Source organism: Erpetoichthys calabaricus, chromosome 5, assembly GCF_900747795.2.
Source record: "Erpetoichthys calabaricus chromosome 5, fErpCal1.3, whole genome shotgun sequence".
Taxonomy (NCBI): Eukaryota; Metazoa; Chordata; class Cladistia; order Polypteriformes; family Polypteridae; genus Erpetoichthys; species Erpetoichthys calabaricus.
Window position 1 is genome coordinate 58,256,043 of NC_041398.2, and position 21,382 is coordinate 58,277,424.

General features: G+C 38.3%; 1 protein-coding gene across 2 annotated transcripts in view; it reads right to left on the reverse strand.

Moving 5' to 3' along the window:
• The window catches only part of ctnna2 (catenin (cadherin-associated protein), alpha 2), a 1,866,011-nt gene that overhangs the window by 1,315,407 nt on the left and 529,222 nt on the right, over positions 1-21,382 (reverse strand). For both annotated transcript variants that reach the window (XM_051928041.1, XM_028801549.2), the window contains exon 6: positions 6,343-6,609. In XM_051928041.1, the coding sequence (XP_051784001.1) occupies positions 6,343-6,609 (267 nt within the window). The remainder of the gene's footprint in view (positions 1-6,342; positions 6,610-21,382) is intronic.

The window sequence follows — 21,382 nt, forward strand, 5'->3', positions numbered from 1 at the left end:
CCCCAGTCTGAGGTCAAGAGCGCTCTGGAGCAGGTTTTCATCCAGGATGTCTCTGTACATTGCTGCAGTCATCTTTCCCTTTATCCTGACTAGTCTCCCAGTCCCTGCCACTGAAAAACATCCCCACAGCATGATACTGCTACCACCATGCTTCACTGTAGGGATGGTGCCAGGTTTCCTCCAAACGTGACGCCTGGCATTCACACCAAAGAGTTCAATCTTTGTCTCATCAGACCAGAGAATTTTCTTTCTCATGGTCTGAGAGTCTTTCAGGTGCCTTTTGGCAAACTCCAGGCGGGCTGCCATGTACCTTTTACTAAGGAGTGGCTTCCATCTGGCCACTCTACTATACAGGCCTGATTGGTGGATTGCTGCAGAGATGGTTGTCCTTCTGAAAGGATCTCCTCTCTCCACAGAGGACCTCTGGAGCTCTGACAGAGTGACAATCGGGTTCTTGGTCACCTCCCTGACTAAGGCCCTTCTCCCCCGATCGCTCAGTTTAGATGGCCGGCCAGCTCTAGGAAGAGTCCTGGTGGTTTCGAACTTCCTCCACTTACGGATAATGGAGGCCACTGTGCTCATTGGGACCTTCAAAGCAGCAGAAATTTTTCTGTAACCTTCCCCAGATTTGTGCCTCGAGACAATCCTGTCTCAGAGGTCTACAGACAATTCCTTTGACTTCATGCTTGGTTTGTGCTCTGACATGAACTGTCAACTGTGGGACCTTATATAGACAGGTGTGTGCCTTTCCAAATCCTGTCCAATCAACTGAATTTACCACAGGTGGACTCCAGCTAAGCTGTAGAAACATCTCAAGGATGATCAGGGGAACAGGATGCACCTGAGCTCAATTTCGAGCTCCATGGCAAAGGCTGTGAATACTTATGTACATGTGCTTTCTCAATTTTTTTTTTTAATAAATTTGCAAAAAATCTCAAGTAAACTTTTTTCACGTTGTCATTATGGGGTGTTGTGTGCAGAATTCTGAGGAAAAAAATGAATTTAATCCATTCTGGAATAAGGCTATAACATAACAAAATGTCGGAAAAGTGATGCGCTGTGAATACTTTCCGGATGCACTGTATCTACACATGAAGTTGGACTTTATGACACGTTGAGCTCTGATATCTTTTTCACCACCTGCTTGTTTTGTACTCTGTACACTTTCTTAACGTAAATCCACCAATAGTGTCTTACCTATTATACTATGTTTGGAAATGCAATTTCCCCTCCTCACTCCTTTATCCTGGAATACTGTTTTTAAAAAATCTCATTCTCCTCCAAAACCCTTAATCACCTACATGTGAATTTTAAATCAGTACATCGCCTATATCTTACACCCGTAGGGGAAAATGTGCTTGTAACTATCTGCCTGTTAAACTAGAACATCCCAACTTCATTTATACTAGCACATTTAAATCAAAAAACATTTTAACTTTAATATTTTGTTCTCTACATATAAGAAGAACTAATACTAAGTGGATTCTAATGGTGAAAAAATCTTAAAAATGTCGCCAAGGGCTAGGGAAGTGTCTGCCAAATATGCTGGAACAATTATTGTGGCCAATATGATCTGCGAAGTAGCTGTGCTAACCACTGCGGCACCATGCCTCAAACAACAAAAGTCAAAGATATAATGAATACCAAAACAGAACACAACATATATCCACAAACTAGCAATAAGTAAAGAAAATAAAGATCACTGCACTCACAGAGGCCCAACCTTTCTGCACACATTGGCCATGCCATGAAGGGTAGACATAGGACTGGCCAGTTCCATTGTTTGAAGCTGCAGCTCCGAGCACTGCCTCCCATGTATTTATGCAGATGCTTCACACTTTTTTCATCCATGAAGAAGAAAGAAACACCTTGTAAACAGTAATAAATCTTTGATTTTTATTATTTAATTAGGACTCATTCTGACAGGAGAAGGGGGAGGGACAGGGATCCTGTAAGGCTTGCTGTGAGATAGTATCTGGGCTAGGGATGGGAATCGAAAACCGGTTCTTGTTGAGAACCGGTTCCCACTGTTTCAATTCTTTGGAATTGTTTGCCATTTTTGCAAACGATTCCCCTATCGATTCCAGTCGCCTCGTATGACGTCACCACGTTGCGTAGCGTCATTTACCCAGCAGGAAACATGGCGCCTAAGCGGCACAAACGGTCACAAGTTTGGTTATACTTTACGAGAAAGGATGACAACAGGGCAACTTGCAATACTTGCAAAGTAGATATTTCATCAAAGGGAGGAAACACTACGAATATGCAAAAGCATTTGCTCACAAAACACGCGATAACCTTAAATGAATGTCGTATTTTTGATCCGCTCCGGACTAGTGAATCTCAACCCAGCAGCAGCGGTAACGTTTGCACGTCCTCTCCCGTTAATACGCCAGGTAACTAATCAACTAACATTGCATATTATGTTAGCGCGATTTGCCTTATTGCAAAACCTGCTATTACTGTGCATTGCATTTAGATGACCATGACGAGAGAGACAGACAGAGTCTGGCTGGCTCAGATGCTGGCAGTTCTCGCTGCAGTCTACCGGTAGCTTCTCCTTTCACAGAGGCGGGGAAAAGTAAAATGACACAGGCCAGGATAGACGAATGTCACCGAGCAGTGACTAAGTTTGTGGTAAAAGGCTTGCACCCATTTGCCACAGTAGATGCCCCCGATTTTCGGTAAGTGAATGTGTTTAATTGTAGGCTAAGTCAGGGAATGTCAAAGTTGCATGTTCTCCTCTTACCAGATGTTTCATCTGTTTCCATTTATATATCTTTTAGAGAAATGACAAAGACTCTGAACCCTAAGTACAAAGCCCCAAACAGAGACAACCACTTGATCCCTGTTTGGTATGCGGTCGAAAAGGCAAATCTGATTTCTGAGCTGAAACATGTGTTGAAGGCAGCCGTCACTGTAGATGGATGGACAAGTTTTAGTCAAGATCATTACCTCACAGTAACACTGCATTATGTCAGGAATGGCCAGGCTCAAGAAAAAGTCCTCAAAACCAAACCAGTGTACCAGGCACAGACAGGGACAGCTGTAGCAGAGGAGATTGATACCATACTCCTCCAAGATCTCATCAAAGACAAGATTGTGGCAGTCACTGTTGATATTGCGGCCAACATGGATGTAGCTGTCAAAATAGTTGATGGTTGCAGAATTGCACAGTGCACAGTTCCATTGGACTTGAGTTGATTGAATTTGTTGCTGGCTGATGTAGTTTTATTTTTGAGTGCTCAGCTCATATAAACTTTTGAAAAGGAGAGTGTAAATGTTACTGGACATTCTTGTGTAATTGCCACAGAATAATTTATGTTATACTTTGTAATTGCTACAGAAGAATATTTATTTTATTATTATTTTACATTTACAAATTTTTTTCTGGGGACCCCGTGGCACCCCATCGAGGAGCCGTAGGCTGTGGATCTCTTAAGATCTCACTGTTGGGTTTGTAAGGTCATGCTACTCCTAAATTTCTATCTTGTTCAAAGATAAGATATAAAACAAAGTTCTAAGCTAATCGACCTGTGTGTTCTCCTTTTTTAGAAATAAGAATCGATAGGAGAATCGATAAAGAATCGAATTGTTAAACAGAATCGAAAATGGAATCGGAATCGTGAAAATCTTATGAATTCCCATCCCTAATCTGGGCACATGGCTATTTTGCATACATAATTAGCCATGTGGTGCTGCACCACCAGCTGCACAAAGATTTGTGTTATATATCTGGTGTAAATACTCATAATATTCTCATTATAGTCAGCTAGTGTAATGTCTCTCAACCTTTATGTTCCTGTGACAGAGTTTTGCCTTTTTCATTCATTCACGATCCACTAGCAGCCAATGTAAACTGCCCCCTTGGTGAAACAAACACAATCAGAAGAGCTCTTTTCCCCTTGATTAAACAAGGTAAATTAGAAACACTGAAACTTATCGCACAGCACTCTTGATTTTGTAGACAACCCACTGTGGCCCACTCGTGAACCAACAGTGGCAATCTGTGACCCAAAAGTTGGTGGTAACCCAGTTGTTGAAGAACACAGATTTCTTTTTTTAACATGTGCAAGATGTAAATGTGGTTGGAGTATTGATCAGGTCATGATGGCAATTCTGTGGATGGCTGCTATAGCTCTGTGATCTCACGCTGGCCTAACAAAGCATTATGGAGTGCTGGGAAAAAAACCTTTTTATAAGCTGGCTGCACATAATATTTCTTGGAAAATATTCAGCGAACAAGGTCACCAGTGAACACAGCACATTCATTGCAAAAACACTTTGGTGAATTTCACCAATCAACCCTAATGATTAGGTTTGAGGGAAGAGAAATATGGAATTTCTAAATAAAACAAAGGATTTCATTAAGTTTTTTTTTTCTTTTCCTTCTAACAAAATACAATTTAGAATATGACTTGCCTCTGCATTTGCAGCAAACATAAAACTTGTATATATAAAAATAAACTTAATTTTTGTGCTATTAGCTACTGAATCAGACATGCCTCTGAACATTTTTAAATTTAATTTCAGGCATTAAGGATTGATTTTGCTGTTATTTATTATCTACACTGTAGAATAAATAATTGCCATGACTTTCAGTGTCATTTTAGGAATAGGTCCAAGGTCATACTGTAGTTCTGGTGTTTGTATGTACATTATTTATAGGACATCACGTTTGGTGAAGCCATTAAAAGATGGTAACACAATAATGCTGGTATCCAACTTTTTGGATCAATTTATAACAATTAATCCATCCTTTAAGATGAGACAGTTTCATCTGCTCTTACCAAGTATCTGCAACAACAATAGTAGAACACACATATAATAAAAACTAATCCACCAACAGGAAAATAGAACAAAGTCAGGTGCTGCACAAAGCTTGATGCTCTTATATATATGACCCCCAAAAGTGTATTTATATTGGGACCATCCTACAGTAAAGGCAAACGAAAGGTGTACACATATAGTGGTCGACACAGAAGTAAATGTGAATGTAAAACACTAAAACAGCAATATTAAATGAAGGGAAAAAAACAACTTTCACAAACATGTCAGACAATCTCTTATGGATAGGATAGCAGAAGCTTTCTTTAATCTTTAAATCTCAGTTTCATGGAAGAGTAGCAAAATGAAAGCCATTGTTAAATAACACACATCAGGCCTCAAATACAATTTGCCTTTAGGCATTTGGGAAACTGAGATGAATTAGAAGAAAACCATCTGATGAAGCAAAACTAAATTAATGTTTATACCTCAGTGCTAAGCTCTTTGTTTGATGCAGGCCTAATATCCCTTATTGTGTCAGAACAGCATTCCTCCCATGAAATAGTGCGATGGTTATAAAGCAGGGAAGCAGTGATATGCTAATGAAGTGTCACAAAGTCAAGTAGAGTGCATAAAAATGTGCACAGAAATCCTGCTGTACTCTATAAAGACCTGGGACAGGACAGAAAATTAATTTTTTTTGCTGAATGATGACCTGAAACAAATAGTCAAGGCCACAAGGTAGTGATTACAAAAACAAACAAATTAGAAAATGTACAGACCTGGCCATGGACAGACAGAGATTGTAATAGGTACTTTTGCATTATATGTGAACGCACATTGAAACTTAATGGCTGCAGCAGTGCAGCTAAAACAAAGCACAGTCTGAACAAGAAAATGCCGATGGGGCTGACCCAACAGTCCATGCCTAACTTGTCAAATCATAACAATTTGTATAAAGAGGAAGGGTAGAAAGAAAAAAAAAAAGACACTTCAAGGTTGAGATGTGCAAAGCTGGTAGGGATGTTCAGAACACAAAAAGACTCATGGATGTATTGACTGCAAAAGGTAATCGCTCTGAACGCTAACTCATAAGGAGTGAATATTTATGGAAACTTGTTTTTTGTTGTTTATTTTTAACTGAAGGATAAGTTTGTTATTTTTTTCAAAAATATAAATATAACACTTTGACTTGAACAATGAAAATGTTATTATCCTTTAACATGAAGACCTGAATAGGCTCATCTTCACTTTAAAATATTCAAACAATTCAACTAAATGCATCACAATTTCTTTATGCAATACTCTAAAATGAGAATTGCACACGATGGAGAGAACTAATCTTTACAAATGACACCACTACAATTACAATAATCAAACAAATGAAAGAAAAAAAAAGAAAAAAAAAACACCATAAGAAATGAAGCAGTTCAAAATGCTTTTGTGGATAGCCATGCTGACTAAAACTCAATAATAGACAACTACACAAAAAATGGAAAGACAAATCTGTGAAAAATAATTCAAAAACAATGCTGGTAGTTTGATAAAAAAGCAAAAAGAAACACCATCACTTACATCAAACTCATTGAGAGCTGCTGCCAACTCGCCAATACCCGCATGTCCATGTTTCTCATCTGTAGGTGATGTAGCCTGAGCTGCGCTTGAAATGCCAGCGATAGCTTCTTGTACTTGCTTAAAGACATAATCTCGATTTGCTCTTGTAGCTGCAACGTCAGGGTGGCGAAGGAAGGCCTGGGAAGCTGTGTACAACATGGTTGCATTCTTCTTAAGGGCACCGCGGGCTGCTGCCATTTCATCTCTACAGTGAGGGTCTTTCAACTCCTATAAAAATAAACAAACACATGTAAGGTTAAGAAAGCATTATGAACAAAACAAGCATCAGATTGGAAAGTTCTACAGCAGGCTGTGTCGAGAGTGCAGACACACTTGTGGGAGGCAGAAACAATCTCTGGACAGGGAACTAACTCATTGCTACTACTGTGCCACCATGCCCCCATGTTTAATACATGCTTTAATTCATTTCATCATGAAAATGATATCAAGTACATATCTTAGTATTTAAATTGTTCAGAGAGCTGTAATATCATGAATGTAATATATTCTGTGTCCTATTAGCGTAAGAGAAAACCCGCTTAAGAAGCACATACTGATTCACACAAATAGAGCACATAGAAGAACACATACAATATGCAGCATTTAACATGCTACTTTACTGTAGTTATGGTGGCATCTGAGAAACTCTAGTAAATTTAACATTGATTTTTAAGATTAAGTTTACGACATTCTACTTTAATGACAAAATAAACTATGAGATTAAAATGGACATTTCATCCTTTTTTTCCCCACTGTGCCCCTATTTTTTTTTTCTTTTCCCTGTACCCTAATATGCTTCCAGTGGGCTATGACTTGCCTCTTCATGGCGACTTTGATATATGACCACTTTTCATTTTATTTTGGACCCTGTGCGACTTTCTGAACTTGAACTTCCGAGTTTCTCCTCCACGCTGTATCACTCAATCAAATTCCTTTTGTTGTTTATACCACTGCTTAAGCCAAAAAATTTTACTTTTTTCCTTGCCTTCACTTCACTTCACTGAAATACTGTTTTTTTACGTGCTTTTGCCATTGTCTTTTAACGAAATACTGAAAGGGGAAGGTGATATTTATACTGATTTACATATTAAAATATGCAAAATTCTGGGAGTTGTTGAGATGGGAAAGCAGGCATGTGCACGTGCGTTACTTTTTTCACTAACTGGGATTTATGGAGGTGAAGTGTATGGAAGTTGGCTTACGCATGGTTTTGTGCATTTGAATTTTTTTGTGCATACACACATTTCCACTTTTGTCCATATGCCATGTTTTAGTGTGAGTTCTACACATGGCATTATGCATGAGGCCGCTGGTGATTTATAACTGTTAACAATGATATATTACTTTTGTCAATCAATCAATAGAAATTCATCTTTCAAGTTCAGCCAAGTGAAGGCTGCCTTGAATTCAACCTCTACAAGATACAGTGGCCATTACGAGGAAACCAAGGTGAGGTTTCAATGGAAAGCACTTGGTGTCTGTCTTCACACCCTTCTGGCGCACACTACTTGAATTTCCACATTTTATGCGTTTTTTTTCTAGATGTTATGTATTCAATTGCCATCTAAACTCAAGAGTGAATTTAGTTTTGTTGTGACCCGATATCAATAACACAGAAAACTGACCATAAATTCTGGAAGAGAGCACTTTAGAGAAGCCCACTTTAGTATATTATGGAGCAGAGGTGAGACCTGAGACAGACATGACCTGAAACTTAATGGACTTGTTGATTCAAAGTTGCGAAAGGACTTAAACTAAGAAGGAGAAATACAAAAGGCCAGCTTTGGTCTAAATTATTATACAGGTTTGTAAGCAGTGTAGTCCAGTATGTCAGAATATTGAGTTCCATAATCCAGAAATTATTTAAAAACAGACAGGAAGACACCATGGGCTAGCCTTTTGATGAAAGTTTGTGCTAAGGAGCTCATAGCATAATCATATGTGATGTTACAGTCTCATAGGAAAGGATGCTTTATTGCATTTCAGCTATGCCTGAACAAGCAGGGAAAAAATGTAACCCTGTTGTATTTGAAATCCGTCAGAAAGTGTGATGTTCATACAGAGGCACTCTGATGTTCACAGAGATGGGCTATTAGGAAGAGGCAATGTCTTAGAAATTCAGTGTCTGTCATTTGTCTTTGTAGAATCATTTGCCGCTCAGTTACAAAAAGGCTCCTCTGTAATCATTAAAGCAGAGGAACAATGTTTCTCATCCTGCTGTGATTTTTCCAAGATGACTTTGGAATTAAATAGCCGACCTCCTATGATGTGCTGAATCTGCAAGCAGCGATTTTGTCAAGGCTTTCTGTTTCATCTCATCCTTCAGTCTATCAGGCAATATATTGAACTTGCACATTTTTTTTAATTCATTGTGCAAAATATACAGTACCTCCCTCCACATCTTACTAGGATAATTTATCTTTAAAGCTTCGGTTGACCGTAAAACTGGTGGGTTTTGTGAACTTATTACTAAAGAGGTCTGTTCAATTATTCTATGCAGGGTGCATTTGAGACGATGTTCCTGACACATGTAGACTTTTGAATATCTCCATGCAATAGTTGGCTTGGCAAGGTCCCTCCAGTACATGATATTACTGCTATATGCTCATGTGTCTTAATTTTTCTTTTTTCTTTCCACATTCAGTGGCTGACCTTACACATATCTTAAATAGGCCTTTATTTCCTCAGCTAGATTTTTACTTTCTTTGCTAATGTCCTGAATCATTTTAGTTACTCTCAATCCTACATTTCTAAGAACTGACACTTTTCTGCTTGACAGCTGTGCAACAAAGTGGTTACTTCCGATATTCAAAATACATTAATTTTTGGTCTTTCTGTAATGACCTCTCAAACCTAATTAATCCATGTTGCCTATTCCATTACAGTATCATAGGACTCTGGTAGTTATCCACTACATGAAATACAATATCCAGACTATGCATGGGCTGTCAGTGCATCCACATTCAACACCTTCTCGTAACAAGTCAGGTTGGTAAATGGGAGTAAACTAGGGTATAAAGAGAAAACCCAATAAGCACAATGGAAGAACATACAAACTCCAAATAAAAAGTCATTATGCAGGGACTCAAGAGGTTTAAGGCAGCAGGGCCAGCCACTACTGTATAACGTTTAGTACATTAAATACTCTGTGGTACTTCACCTTCTGATAGAGATATATTTCCTAATGATAATAATAATAATAATAATGCATTTTATTTATTTGTAGGTGCTTTTCTAAACACTCAAGGACATCAAACAATAGATAAAACACACATTATAAACAAAACTAAAAATACAAAAATTAAAAACAGAAAGAGCAATTGTAGTCAAAGATAAAAAGCAGTCTTAAACAAATGAGTTGATTTGAAAAGTGAGAATGAATCAATATTTCTAAGCTCTGAAGGTAATGAGTTCCAGAGCTGGGGAGCACAGCAACTGAATGCTCTTCTCCCCATGGTGGTAAGACGAATGAATGGGACAGTGAAGTGGATGGAGGAAGAGGATCTAAGGGTGCGGGAGGGAATGGCAACATGGAGGAGATCAGACAAATATGAAGGTGTAAGGTTGTGGACAGCCTTAAAAGTTAACAGAAGAATTTTGAATTCAATGCGGAACTTGGCTGCTGCAAGACGGGAATGATATGGTGAATAGAGGGGTTCTAGTAATGATGCGGGCAGCTGAATTCTGGACCAGTTGAAGCTTATAAAGAGATTTGCGAGAAAGACCAAAGAAAAGGAAGCTGCAATAATTCAGACGAGAAGTGATAAGGCTATGAACAAGGATAGCAGTGGTGTGGGGAGTGAGGGAAGGGCAAATACGATTAATGTTATGCAGGTGGAAGTATGTAGACTGGGTGATGTTATTGATGTGGGACTGAAAAGATAGAGTACTTTCTATCAAGGATGACACCCAGACTCTTAACCTGTGGGGAAGGGGAAACAGGAATTAGGGTGAAACAGGAATTAGGGTGAAACATTTTCAGTTTTGGATAATGTTGATTTTGTACCAGTGTGGAGAACCTCAGTTTTGTCATTATTTAATTTAAAAAAATCAATAAGTGAGGAAGGTGGAAAGGAAAAAGTAGTTTTGCTAGTGAGGTAGAGCTGGGTGTCATCAGTGTAATAGTGGAAGCTAATGTTATATTTCCGAAAGATATTGCTGAGGGGAAGGAGATAAATAATGAAAAGGAGGGTCCCCAGGACAGAGCCCTGGGGCACTCCTGAAGTAACAGAGGTGGGTTGGGATGTAAAAGTTTTAAGCTGAACAAACTTGAGTGCAGCCTAAGAGATACAGTAGTATCTGAACCAATCTAGTAGAGTGTGGGTAATGCCAATCGAAGATAATCTATTGAGAAGAGTGGTGTGACAAATAGTGTTGAATGCCACACTCAGATCAAGGAGGATCAGAATCGTAATTAAACCAGAATCAGCTGTCATAAAGAGGTCATTAGTAATTTTCATAAGTGCCGTTTCTGTGTTATGGAAGGGGCGAAAACCCGACTGGAACTATTCATAAAGATTTTTTTGAGATAAGAGAGAATGAAGTTGAATAGTCACTATTTTTTCAAGAATTTTAGAAATAAAGGGTAGATTAGGAACAGGATGGAAATTACTGAAATTAGTAGGATCAGAATTGGGGTTATTGCAGCAGTTTTAAAAGATGAATAAACAGTTCCAGTGGTGAGAGAAGAGTGGATTATAGCAGAAATAAGGGGGACCAGAGAAGGGAGACAGGCTTTAACCAGAACTGTGGCAAGGGGGTCCAGTTGATAGGAGGAAGGCTTAGACTTACAGGCGAGATCTGAGAAAGTATGCTAGGATGCATTTATAGGGTATAAGGAATGTCAGTGAGCTACAGATTTATGACACGTCCCTCAGACTAGTTTGGATCAATAGCCATAGCTGAATCTGTATACAAAAAAAAGGTTAAATGACCCCAGTAGAATGTTAGAATGGCATGTATTAATATATTACTTCATCTAGAGGAGGTATGGTTAAAAAGAATTACAACTTAAATGATGGTGTGTGTCAGCTGCAAGACTGAAAAACAAATGGCGGAGAAAAAACTCAAGGATGCTTTGCTACACTATTTCAATTAAGTGAAACGGGGAAAAAACTGGACAAAAAGGCAAAAGCTATTAAACAACCAAATGAGTAAAAGTTGGCCAGTCATGTTCTCAAAAAGAAGTTAGATAAAAGAAAAAAGTAAAATTACAAATGCAGAAGATGAAATGGATTGAACAAGGTTAGTATAATTGTGGTCTCAGAGATGGTTGATGATAAGTTAGGCTAGGCTGACCCACCTACTATTTAACAAAGTGAGAATTAGTAGTAAAAGAATGAGACTGGGTAATTGCAATTTGTGTGCAAAGTCTGGACAATAAGCAAAGTAATAATACATTAATTACATTTATATAGAGCTTTCCTTGCTACTCAAAGTGCTTTTCACAGATAGTGGGGAGGCACTTCAACCACCATGAATGAGTATCATTCATCTGGATGATGTGGAGGCAGCCATTCTTGAGGCAGCACACTCACCTCACATTAGGTACTGGGTAGTGAAGGGGATGGACAAAGCTGTAAGTGGCAGGCCTTTGGGGAACACTTTACTCTTTTCAAAAGATGCCCAGGGATTTGTTTATGACCACAGAGAGTCAGTACCTCTGTATTACAGCTCACCTGAAGGGCTGCACTATTTTTTTCAAGAGAGTCCCCATCACTGAGGCATTGGTATCTACACACAGACCACAGCGTGAGCATCTCCTGATGGCCTCAGCAACACCTCAACCAGCAGCAACCCAAGCGTTCCTGGCTGGTCTCCCCATCTAAGTGCTTGCCAGGACTAAGCATGCTTAGCTCCAAGTGGATTACCTATGTTGAAGTGCAGGCTTGCTGGCAAAATAATGTAGCAGCAAGAATGTCTAGTGGAACTGCAAAAGATTTCAGCATTACTTGAAAAATATTAAAAGCTGATTGCCTCTCAACAGGAGCAGTTGTTAGCAATGACTGAAGAGAATGGTGGAACATTAAGAACTACAGAGTTTATGTTATTGCACAAATAAATAGAGTTATGGTTTGCAATGGACAAGATTACTTGTCACTTCAAAGCTTTACTAAAAGAGATAATACATTTATACAAAACTGAAGCTAGTTTAAAAGAATTTTTTTTTTATCCATGAAGGTAAATAACAAAAAAAAGACCATGGTGCTCGTCTCCCACCTCAGAAACAGCATCAAGGATTAATACAAGCCCTAAAAGTGATTAAAACGGTGGTAGCACAGTTGGAGGAGGGCAGCATAATTGTGAAAACAGAATGAAAATACAATACAATCACTGGGTCTGCCCAAAATATATGAACGGCTCTTGGAAGCTAACTGTGAATTACCAATCTTTGTATAAATGTGTGGATGAGTTAAAGCAGCTAGTGGCTAATCATTCCATTATATCCATGGTCTTGAAGCTTGAATGTGCTTTATTTTAGGTAACTGACATGTCTATTGGTTTTCAGTCAATATCATTACATCCAGATGTTCAAGCACAGTTTGCCTTCACTACTGGGGACAGAAAGCATGCATGGACTTATTTACCTTAAAGGTCTTATAATATTCCAACTGTGTAACACATGGCATTAAGACAGCATTTAAGAGAAATGGAACAATTTTCTAAATCAGTAGTAATTCATTAAGTACAGAACAATTTAAAAGCATCTGTGCCCATTGCAGATTTTATTATTTGCTTGGGAAAGTTGCTAATGTATCAGCAAAAGAAAGCACAATAGCCTAGTTTGAATAATGCTCAATTGTATAAAAAAGAAGTGTATTTAGGTGGCTTGATTTTACATGGGAAAGTAAAATTATAATGGACAGTGAACAAACTAGTGCAGGAGCTTGTGTACCTTAGACAATAATGTACAGGAGCGAACCTGAACATCCAACAGCTACCCAGGAGTTTCAGATCTTTGAAAGCTAATATTCATTTTATGTCTGATTTAATACTTCCAATAGCTGATAAAATCGGTTCAGCATGTTTTCTCACAGTTTAAAGATGAGAACACTTGCATGTACTTAGCCTATCACTAATGATAAAATCTTTCACCAGTTACACCTTGAAATGAAAATGGATTCATCTGTCAAAGTTCTTGGATTCACCAATCTCCCTTTAAAACTTCAGTCTTTGATCGATAAGTAGAACAAGAAGTAGACCAAGGGTGCCTGTGTGGACCAGGGTGAGATGAACCCACCATCCTTAGCTTCCCAACAGAGCACTGGTCCAGAAGCAGACAGTGAAAAAATATTGCTTTGTTTCAACACTACTTTTGCATTCAAAATCTGTGTACTGTAGATTGTACAATCATACTGCTGTATGATCTCCAGAAGATATACTGTATTACCTAGATGCTTTTAAAATCTGGAAATTGTGACTATTACCCATGTACTGGACAGTAAATACTAATTTTCCTTTGAAAAGGTTGATCATGACAGTACATTATTCTCCACCAATTTGAGACTACAGCTGGATTAAATGAAGGATGCTAGATGCTTTATACTCAGTGCTCCGATATGCGTGCTTCACGTTAAATTACTTTTGGTTACTTTCTATTGATTACCTCCATTCTTGTACTGCCTCTCTTTTAAAGACACCATCTGTTAGGATATGTCATTGTCTAACAACCTGCTTATCTATTCAAAGAGACTCTCTTGCGGCTTCAGCAGCATCTCCTGTATGACAGGAATATAATTTAACTCTTTGATGTACAAACTTTGATAAGGAAGCCATCTGTTGGGATGTGTTATTGATTAACAACCTGTTTGTCTATTCAATGACTCTCACTCTCTGTGTGATAAATACTCCCTTTTGGAAAAGCGATTTTGAGCTTGTCTGAAACTACACTATGACACCTTGCTTCTAACTACAGGAGCTTTGTTAAATAAAAGCTAAGTGTAATACAGAGTCCTTAATCTCTGCTTTTACAGAATCTGAAAAAAAAAAAAAAAAAAACGTTTGAATGGATTCAACAGAACCAACCATAGGTGGAGCAACCACTTCACAACAATTATGTTCATTCTACCACCCTTCCATTTTCTACCTTGCTTGCAGTACTAGGGTGTTGTACCGTGCTAGCTATTATGAACGTAATGAGAAGTCAAGCAAAATGACACCTTTTATTGGCTAACTAAAAAGATTACAATATGCAAGCTTTTGAGGCAACTCAGGCCCCTTCTTGCTTGAAGAAGGCGCCTGAGTTGCCTCGAAAGCTTGCATATTGTAATCTTTTTAGTTAAGCAATAAAAGGTGTCATTTTGCTTGACTTCTTACTAACTTGCTTGCCCAATACTGGAAGCCAGTGCTTACTGTACCTTAAAAAACACTGGGCACAAAGTGAAATCCAACCCTGGACAGGGCTCGGCTCATCACTTGCACATTCCTACACTTGATCATACAGGGCCAATTCAGAGTCACAATTTAACAACTACTTCTTTCGGCTGCTCCCGTTAGGGGTCGTCACAGCGGATCATCTTCTCCCACATCTTTCTTTTCTATGCATCTTGTTCTGTTACACCCATCACCTGCATGTCCTCTCTCACCACATCCATAAACCTTCTCTTGGGCATTCCTCCTTTTCTCTTCCCTAGCAGCTCTATCTTTAGCATCTTTCTCCCAATATACTCAGTATCTCTCCTGTGCACATGTCCAAACCAACACAATCTCGCCTCTCTGACTTTGTCTCTCAACTGTCCAACTTGAGTTGACCCTCTAATGTACTCATTTCTAATCCTATCCATCCTCCTCACACCCAATGCAAATCTTAGCATCTTTAACTCTGCCACCTCCAGCTCTGTCTCCTGCTTTCTGGTCAGTGCCACCGTCTGCAACCCATATAACATAGCTGGTCTCACTACCATCCTGTAGACCTTCCCTTTCACTCTTGCTGATATCTGTCTGTCACAAATCACTCCTGACACTCTTCTCCACCCATTCTACCCTGCCTGCACTCTCTTTTTCACCTCTCTTACACAATCCCCATTACTCTGTACTGTTGATCCAAAGTATTTAAACTCCTCCACCTTTGCCAACTCACCATCCTCACCATTCCACTGACCTCCCTCTCATTTACACACATGTATCTTGTTCCTATTGACCTTCATTCCTCTCCTCTCTAGAGCATATCTCCACCTCTCCAGTGTCTCCTCAACCAGCTCCCTACTATCGCTACAGATCACAATGCCATCAACAAACATCATAGTCCACAGGGACTCCTGTCTAATCTCATTTATCAACCTGTCCATCACCATTGCAAATAAGAAAGGGCTCAGAGCCGATCCCTGATATAATCCCACCTCCACCTTGAATGCATCAGTCACTCCTACCGCAGACCTCACCACTGTCACTCTTCCTTCGTACATATCTTGTACAACTCTTACGCACTTCTTCATACAATACCACAGCTCCTCTTGAGGCACCCTGTCATATGCTTTCTCCAGGTCCACAAAGACGCAATGCAACTCCTTCTGGCCTTCTCTAAACTTCTCCATCAACATCCTCAGAGCAAACATCACATCTGTGGTGCTCTTTCTTGGCATGAAACCATACTGCTGCTCACTAACCATCACCAGATCAGCATTTCTTTTGGATGCAGGAATTTTTAAAAAATGAACACAGATGCATGCACATTATAGGGATGATATTTAAACCAAGTCTCCTGCAGTTGAGTAACAATATTACCATTAAAAATATTTAATTAAAACGTATCTGGAAAGAGTTTCACCAAGAGTGCTGCCCAGATTATAACAAAACATAATATTCTCTAACTTTTTTCTAGTAAGTTAGGATCCTGAACTGGAATAAGGTTGATTTGATAAAGGATGGATGGGAAACATGCTGATAGTCTGTTGTTTGAGAATAGTGTCAGCTTAAGCAACTCAAGGGTAGAATAAACAAGAGTAAACTGAAGACACACTGCACATGACTTAAAATAAAATGAACACGCTCAGTACAGCAAGTCCAAATGTGTAAGGTCCAGAGAGGCAATTAGTGAGTTTCCTGCAAACTAAAATGGTAGAGATAACAAAAGGAAACCATTTCTAGATTATCAGAGCAGAGAATCACACACCAATCAACTTTTGCAAAACAAATGATGTAGTAGTAGGGTGTTGTAGTATGTTAGCCATTATGGATCCAATGAGAAGTCAAGCAAAATGACACCTTTACTTGGCTAACTGACCAGGTTACAATATGCAAGCTTTCGAAGCAACTCAGGCCCCTTCTTCAAGCTGTTTAATACGGTTGCCTACGGCAATAATCATGCATCTGTGTCTGAGTTTTGTTTGTAAGATGCTGTCACTTATGTCCAAACTGGTCTGGTTAATTGTTTGCATGTCATATAATTGTCAACATGCCTGTTTCTCTTTTTTTGATTGAAGGAGTATTAATAACAGATGCATTATCGACTTTCAGCACAGAATGGGAACAGTATATTGGTTCATGGAGTTTACCACAAATTGACGGACTGGTTCAAGAATGGCCACACCCGTGTCACAGGTGAAAAACAATGCCACTTTGATTTTATACGTTTTTCCACTCAAACAAACTTTTTCAGATCATTTTTCCAAAGTCTGTCATCCATCCTGAAATATGAAAAATGCATAACTCTTTCCTATTGGCCATGAGGAGCTTTTGTCAGCCAAAAGTGAAACGCTCGAAGTCACAGTAACTGTCAACCGATGCAGAAAATGTAAGAAAGGACAAACCCCTCAGTAAAGATGGCAATAATCACAAGAATAAGTGAGTGTCTGAACACATGACAATCATATGAAATTATTTTCACCATACACACACTTCAAGTGAAGATATGCCATTTTCATATTTATAAACTTTGGTACATATAATCAACAATATTAGTATTTAGTAGTCCAAAATACCATTTCACAGTGGATGGAAGGACAAAATTAATAAAAAAAAGAGGCATTTACAAATGTATGTGTGTTAGTGTAGACTAGGAGTAAGTGTTTCAATAGCCTAGGCAACTATGGTGACAACTGAATCACAAGCAAACTATATTGTTGTGTATTTTTTACATATACTGTGATGCTTTTTGACCTAATCTTTTATTTTTGAAAATTTTACAAAGAAAATATGTATTGAAGAGTAGAAAGGATATTGTTTTTTCCTTCTTAGATATCATTAAATACAATATTATTTCTCTTTGACAAGCTACTCACATGCTCAGAAATCCTTTAACACAGTTTAAGGTATCTTCCATCTATTGAGGAACTATCAGCAAGGTCAGCAACACCATGATCACCCCACTGCTAGACTCAAGTCGACATGAAGGGTTCCTCTGTGCCATCCTTAGTAATCGCACTATTGACACATAGTCTCATTAAAATGTTGTCTACTCTTCAGCTCTAACCTAGGACACACTTTGCCCAGTCCCTTTCATTCTCTACAGAGGTTCCACTTTTCACGTGCACCTCCAAGTATTTACAACCATGGAAAGTCATCTGGAGTTGGTATATATGCTGTAAACAGAACTTTGTTTTAGTACATGCTAGCTTCTTTTGACTCTGAACTGGATATGTAGGTTAGAAAGTAAATGGATGGTTTAACATATGTTTTATGAAAAGCTTCTTGAGGGAGACACTGCAACACTGAGTGATGGAATAAATTTAGGGTCATGGCGGTGTGAAGATTAGAGCCTATCCAGGACAGCATTTGGTTCAAGGCAGGAAACACCTTTAGTCAATTGCAGGGCCCCCACTCACAAAGATGTAATTTAAACATACCAATTAATCTAACACATTTTTCATTTCCAAAATTAATGACAGGATTTTAATGCAGTATTATGTGTACAAAAAAAAGGCACAAAACTATATGGCTAGAGTCACAGAAACCTTTAAAATATTCTGTGTAGTCCTAACAGATCTGTTTGGCTTCAGGTACAGACCAAGAGTAATATGTGGAGAGTCAGTTTAACAGCTGTCCATGAGGTGGAGACATTACCACAAGAAAGAAATGCACATTCTAAAATATCCATTTATAGATAGAGAGATAGATAGAGAGATGGAGAGAGAGAGAGAGAGAGATAGATAGATACTATATATAAAAAAGGTCCTAACAATTCATAACATGGGTAGTGAACTATTAAATTAGTAGTATGAAGTTTGTAAATTGGAGAAGAAAAATAGAAGCAGTGGCAAATCAAAGAATACCAAGAAGAAATCAGCATTCAGGTAGACGTTTGGCAAACTCGGGCCTTTAAGGAATCCCATCCAGGTTTGTTTTTCTGGCCTATGGTTAAGTAGACTTCATTATCCTAGAGGGTAAATTTGTTTATAGCAGAAGAGTGCAAAAACATAAGACATTGATTTTCCACTCAGCACAACATCCTATAACCAGTGTTATCCTTGGTACAAACATAGAAGACATCTACACATAAGAGTAAATTACCTTTAACAGTATACAACAATAAAAATTCAGCAGGATCCCTAAAGCTAATAGTATTCAAAATGCTTATAGCTCTGAGAATAAGAGCACTTAAATCTGTTTCTATATACCTTTGAGAACTGATCAGCAGCCTGATGGCAACAACTGATATTTAGGGAAAAGAGGATAGCTACTGTCTGACAATACTGAGTCACACTTCTTTCTAACTTTTACAGCTTAGTAACAGAGGTCTGCTGCACATCAATAATTTTACTGCCAATTTTTAAAATGTTGCTTAGACATTTATGAAGTTATAAAACTGACTGCATGAATGAATTGCACCTTTAATTAAACATTCATACAAATGCAGAGCGTCCACTCTTCATAATATGTATTGCATTAAATCAAAAACCAGGAAGTAAACAGTCCTTATACAGCAATAACAAAAAAGTTAAAGAATGAATATTTGCAACACTGTTTTTTAAAGAATTAGCATGTAGTATGTTCTCTCCAAGTTTGTGTGTCCTTTCTCCTACAGTTCACATGCACACTGATGCTTTGACTGGTGACTGCACAATGCCCAGGAATAAATTGTCTTGGCAAGGTCTACGGCATCCTATTATCCAAAAAAACGAATTACATTCTGTGCAATAAAGAAAAAGAAAATGGATTATCATACATAGAAAAATTTAATAACATAAGATAATCATTTTATAAAAAGTTGTGGCCTCTCCTACCATCAAACCTGTGACACCAGTGCACTCATTTAATGATAAAATAAGTGGCCTAGTCTGCTAACCTAAAAGAATATTCAAGTAGGTTGTAAACTTTAGTCACTTTTTTTTTCATTTTTGGGCCGGTGAGAGACATGCAGTCTTCCACAGACGGGGCAATAGCATTTCGGCATGTCGTTCTGCTTGTTTCCCAAAACAGTTCATAAACCTCACAATATAAATATATATATTATTTGTCTGAATGATTACCAGCCCGTGACACTCACCCATGAGTGGCCATGGTAGATTTTATTTCCAGTATACCAAACACATTACCATGCACTCAAATTGACAGTGAACACAATCTCCACAGCCATCTACACAGCACTAACCCACTGTGGCAAATTAACACGTCAGAATACTGTTCATTTTCTTTAGCTTGATATTCAATAACGTCACCAACTACACTAGAGCACCCCCAAAGCTTGCAGTGAAGCCGAGTCACTGGGACTGAGCACCATCCTGCATAACTGGATGAAGTACTTCCTTAGTGGTACATGTTAGGCTGCCAAACTTGCAGAGTGCAAGCACATTTAAAAGTCTTACTTTGAACACCAGAGTTGCTCCAAGACAGTGTGTTCAGTCAATTTTACCTATTCAGGCACAACTGTATTGTTAAGAATGGCAGACACTCCATCTTAGGGATCTACATCACTTAAGATACTTCATGGTTCTTCAATATGATATAGCTTGTTATGAAGATTCAAAGGTTCTTTCACATTTTGAGAATCTGTTCCACATATCGTCACTAATTTCTATAGATACACATTGGGCTAGCTGGATCACAGCATGTTCTCAAGGGCCAAAATACCTAACAGTGAGTAATAAAATAATAATTGCATACATGGAGCCATGTTTCCATTCATTTATGATAAAAATTGCTCAAAGAAAGTCACTTCTATCCCCATAGACACCACACAACCCAGTAACAAAGTGTTTGCCTACCTGCCATCCAGCAAGTGATACCTTAGGTTTCAATGGATGACCAGCAAACTACAAAACAATTGTTAACCATGGGCCATTATAAAGTTAACTTTCATGCACTTCTCTATTTGTTCTGTGACCAAGACTCAGTTATGCAAACACCTGCACTGCAAGTCACGAGCACTGCTGATTCACTGTTAATGAATCCAAGGAATGCACTGAAGGTTTACATCTGATATTTATACTTCTTGTTAATCTGATACTGCTGAAAGTTTATTGATATTTATAACCATAATGTATTTGCCTTTACTTTGATTTGTCAGTTGCATTATGTCTTTGTTCCAATAATGGAAAGGCAGCTTTATTTTTATAGCACCTTCTATAACAGTTACTCAAGATAGCTTTACAGATAACCATAAGAAAAACAAGTGAAAAATAAAATATCAAAAGCAGAAGAAATAAATCAATAAAATGCATCCATCCATCCATTATCCAACCTGCTATATCCTAACTACAGGGTCATGGGGGTCTGCTGGAGCCAATCCCAGCCAACACAGGGCACAAGGCAGGAAACAAACCCTGGGCAGGGTGCCAGCCCACCGCAGCAATAAAATAAAATAAATTTAAATTCAGGTATACTGTATTTTAATAAAAACAAGTATGAACAGTAAACATAAGAAAATGTTAAAAAAAAAAACTGCTTAAAATCCAAACTAAAAAAATATGTTTTAAGCGTAGATTTAAAAACAGTAATAGTCTCAGCATTACAAACCAAAGGTCATAAGCTATTCAATATACGTAAACACTCTTTTACCTGCTGAGATTTGTTTTCACCTGAGGCTTACACAACAGGCCAGCATCCAAGGATTTTATTGGTTTGA